Below are 4,696 nucleotides of genomic sequence, written 5' to 3'. Positions count from 1 at the left end.
ACACGAGTTTTCAAATAAGTCACGAATACGAGCTGCACCGCTGCGGCTTTTAAAAATTTGACTTTCACTTTGATGGATTATGTTGTGCAGGTTTCTAGTCTCCAAAAGTTAATTATCAGTAGTGAAATTACCAGAACCCCATGGCTAACGCTGAGGCAGGAAATCTGCCTCAATCTTCTGGTATGCTTCAGAAAAATGGTGAATAGACTTTTGCTTAATAAAATAAAACAGGCATGATCCACCAAAGACTGCCTGCACAGTGTGCAGTAAAGGGCAACGAGATGTCAAAATCTGTGTGCATGAATGATTCCAACAAATCTTTTTACTGGTCAACAACAACATTTTGTTAATCTACAAACTCGTATCTACTTTTAGTGTTTGTTTAGTGTTCATACTGCTGTAAAACCAAATAGAAATGGGCCTGCCCTCGAGCACCAAACTGCCAAAGTGCCGTGAAATCACTGAACCAACAAAGACGTCCAAGGGGAATACACAAAACTCGAATTTCTGCACATGCAGAGTGAAAGTTTACAGAAAGCTGAGTGAAAAAGTATTATTGAGGTTCTGACCACAGTTATCTCAAAGGGTTTGTGTTTGGTGCATCAATAGACCGTATTAATATGGATGTCGTATCCGTGGTGTCACCCATAGGGTTCCTGAAGCTCAATGTGTGGTGTCTCTGGCCGCCACCATCTCGGCGGTCCTGCCGCCGCCGCCACCACCGCCTTCCAGCTGCTACTGTTTGTTTCACTTGAATCAGACAGTCCACCTCCTCTCTCCAGTCCTCTCTGGTTTCTAACACCTGCACACTGTCTCAGACTATTTTTTTCTTCTAAATGCTGCCTCGATGCCGCTGCCAGCAGGTCAAGAGTCACACATAACGTGCAACCAGGGGTTAAAGTCTGCCAAAACGCCCTGGAACGGCCTTTAATTTGATCGTGTCAGTTTCTGGACTCAATAGAAATCTTTGGAGTATTTGTTAGTCTGAACAACAGACTAAGACACTGAACTTGAGCTTATATAAAAATGGATAAAAGCTGCCAATTCTCACATTTTGTGAAGCAGGAAACGGATGTTTAACTGGGTTCAGTTCCAGAAGTAAGAAAACCTCATTCTCAATAATCCTGATTGCTCAAACAAGCCATCTGTAACCACACCCACCTGTCAATCAAAGCGGCCATGCTCTTAATCCTGCATAACTTTAAGCCTTAATATAATGTGAACAGGTGAGTTGTATAAAAATTCACCCTCAGTAAGTGTTTTAGAAAAGTCTTCTGGTTTCTTTTGGACTCATTTCCAGGTGAAACTTTAACATGAACTATTTTCTTCACAGCGATCAAAGTGTATGAACTCTACAGATCATTTACAAGCTCCTCTTCCTGGAATGACTCAGCTCTTGATAAGCCCTCCCTCTTCTTCCTGCTCTCAAACACAGCCAGCTCCTCTCTGCTCAGGTGTTTCCTTGTTCCCTCCCCCTCAGATCTACAGTTTGAAGATGGGTGGAACCAACATGTGCTGACGTGTCAGCTGACAGGCCGCATGTTGTTGAGATCAGAGCTCAAACTAGTTTCATTTCTGAGGAAGTCAAACTCAGACAGTCGTCGACGCGGAGAGGAGAAATGGCGCAGCAAGGAAATAAACTGGACCGGGAAACCTTCTCTTGTCCGATCTGTCTGGATCTACTGAAGGATCCGGTGACTATTCCCTGTGGACACAGCTACTGCATGAACTGTATTCAAAACTTCTGGGATGGAGAGGATGAGAAGAGAATCCACAGCTGCCCTCAGTGTAGGCAGACCTTCACACCGAGGCCTGTCCTGAAGAAAAACACCATGTTAGCAGCTTTAGTGGAGGAACTGAAGAAGACTGGACTCCAAGCTGCTCCTGCTGATCACTGCTATGCTGGACCTGAAGATGTGGCCTGTGATGTCTGCACTGGGAGAAAACTGAAAGCTCTGAAGTCCTGTCTGGTCTGTCTGGCCTCTTACTGTGAGAAACACCTCCAGCCTCATCATGATGTAGCTCCATTAAAGAAACACAAGCTGGTGGAGCCCTCCAAGAAGCTCCAGGAGAACATCTGCTCTCGTCATGATGAGGTGATGAAGATGTTCTGCCGTACTGATCAGCAGTGTATCTGTTATCTCTGCTCTGTGGATGAACATAAAGGCCACGACACAGTCTCAGCTGCAGCAGAAAGGACTGAGAGGCAGAGAGAGCTCGAGGTGAGTCGACTAAACATCCAGCAGAGAATCCAGGACAGAGAGAAAGATGTGAAGGAGCTCCAACAGGAGGTGGAGGCTATCAATGGCTCTGCTGATAAAGCAGTGGAGGACAGTGAGAAGATCTTCACTGAGCTGATCCGTCTCATGGAGAAAAGAAGGTCTGATGTGAAGCAGCAGGTCAGATCCCAGCAGGAAACTGAAGTGAGTCGAGTCAAAGATCTTCAGGAGAAGCTGGAGCAGGAGATCACTGAGCTGAAGAGGAAAGACGCTGAGCTGGAGAAGCTCTCACACACAGAGGACCACAACCAGTTTCTACACAACTACCCCTCACTGTCACGACTCAGCCAATCTACAGACTCATCCAGCATCAATATCCGTCCTCTGAGGGACTTTGAGGATGTGACAGCTGCTGTGTCAGAGCTCAGAGATAAACTACAGGACGTTCTGAGGGACCAACGGACAAACATCTCACTGACAGACACTGAAGTCCATGTTTCACTGTCAGGACCAGAACCAGAGCCCAAGACCAGAGCTGAGTTCTTAAAATATTCACGTGAACTCACACTGGATCCAAACACAGCAAACACACAGCTGTTATTATCTGAGGGGAACAGAAAAGTGACATTAATGAAACAACCTCAGTCTTATTCTAGTCACCCAGACAGATTCACTTATTGGGATCAGGTCCTGAGTAGAGAGAGTCTGACTGGACGTTGTTACTGGGAGGTGGAGTGGAGAGGAGGAGGAGTTTATGTAGCAGTCACATACAAGAATATCAGCAGAGCAGGGAGATCAGATGAATGTGGATTTGGATACAATGACAAATCTTGGAGGTTATATTGTGTCACAAACAGTTATTACTTTTGGTACAACAAAGTCCGCACTCCCGTCTCAGGTCCTCGGTCCTCCAGAGTTGGAGTGTACCTGGATCACAGTGCAGGTATTCTGTCCTTCTACAGCGTCTCTGAAACCATGACTCTCCTCCACAGAGTCCAGACCACGTTCACTCAGCCTCTCTATGCTGGACTTTGTATTTATTCTGGATCCTCTGCTGAGTTGTGTGAAGTGAAATAGACAGAAGTCATTGAAGGGTTAAATTCTGTGTTTCATGTCTTCAGCTTGTTTTGTTTCCATCATTGTTGCTGACAGCTGATTGTTGTGGCATTTCTTCACCTGTCAATCAAACACTGTGGGCGGTACTTTGCCCTCTTCTCATTGGTGGTTGTGTAAATGTTTGAGTTTCTTTAGGTGGCGCTCCTTCCTGTGTCTGTTTAGCCATGGAGGCTATCACTGCTCATGATGACTTTAGTTTGTATGATCAGAATCAATAAGGAGATGATTCATTCTTTTCTTGTACATATGTGAGATTCAATGAAGAAACAACATTTAGTTTGTGTCTCAGTCAATAAAGAGGATTTATTACACAGACTGCAAGTCTTCATGTTTTCATTGAACATGTCTCTAAATGAACTCCCTGCATTCACCCTGTTTATTTCACTGAGCTGCTTTCTCGTGGTTAAAGTGACAAATAAAGTTGAGTTTGAACTGAAGGTGACTGACAGTGAAGAAGAAGAACAGACAGATGGATCACCACAGACTGTAGAAAACATGGATGCAGTCGTGACAAAGTGCCGTTGTGAAGCTCCGTGTGGTCGCTCTGGTCGTCTCCGTCTGGGCGGTCCTGCCTCCGCCGCCTCCCGACTAATCTAAAAATGGTTATAGAGGCGGAGCTGAATGAAGCCTGGTTGCTCAAACAAGCCACCTGTGACCACACCCACCTGTCAATCAAAGCGTCCACGCTCTTAACCCTGCATAACTTTAAGCCTTAATATAATGTGAACAGGTGAGTTGTATATAAATTCACCCTCAGTACAGTTGTCATGAACGGGGAAATTAGCTACAGAGACCAAAACTGTTTTTTTGAACATGGGGAAACTGACTCAGTTCTGGAGCCAGTCTCAAGTGGACGACAAGAGGAACTGCAGTTTTTGGCATGTACGCATCATCTTCACTTCACAGCTACAGATGTTGCTGCATGGTCTGGACATAACTTCAGACAATGACGTCACAGGAATAACTGAGTGTTGTTTTTCCACACAGAAAGCCGAGCAAAGAAAAAAATGAGGGGCATCGATGATCTAAATTTGTCTTGTCTTCTGTGACACTGCAGTCTTCCCTCATTAACAGCATGGAGCACTCCGAGGATCGCTCATGATCTCAAATAACCAACACTGTAAAATCCTGATCTCATAAACAGAGCATTTATTTATTGCAGGGGGAGTAAGAACTCGTTATATTTTTATGTTTCTAGCATTTAACACTGTGGCCACTGAATCCTAATGTGAATGACATCAGTTTGTGAGCTTGGTGGATACATGAGCAGCTTGTTTCCCAATCCAGAGAAGACATACCTGTCCCTCCTCGCCACAAACCGATGTGTGTTCGCTGGCCAGAAGAAGTTTCCCTGCAACATG

General features: G+C 45.0%; 1 protein-coding gene across 1 annotated transcript; it reads left to right on the top strand.

The window, feature by feature from the left end:
* The first annotated feature begins 1,619 nt into the window (after positions 1-1,619).
* LOC113748234 (tripartite motif-containing protein 16-like) lies at positions 1,620-3,296 on the top strand. Its single transcript, XM_027291272.1, has one exon. The coding sequence runs from the start codon at positions 1,620-1,622 to the stop codon at positions 3,294-3,296; it is 1,677 nt and encodes a 558-aa protein (XP_027147073.1).
* The last annotated feature ends 1,400 nt before the right edge of the window (positions 3,297-4,696 follow it).

Source organism: Larimichthys crocea, chromosome XVIII (assembly GCF_000972845.2).
Source record: "Larimichthys crocea isolate SSNF chromosome XVIII, L_crocea_2.0, whole genome shotgun sequence".
NCBI classification, from domain to species: Eukaryota; Metazoa; Chordata; class Actinopteri; family Sciaenidae; genus Larimichthys; species Larimichthys crocea.
This window is presented reverse-complemented; position numbering and strand designations above follow the sequence as displayed.

Coding starts and splice junctions, on each gene's coding strand:
- LOC113748234 (XM_027291272.1), top strand. CDS start 1,620: ATGGCGCAGCAAGGAAATAAACTGGACCGGGAAACCTTCTCTTGTCCG.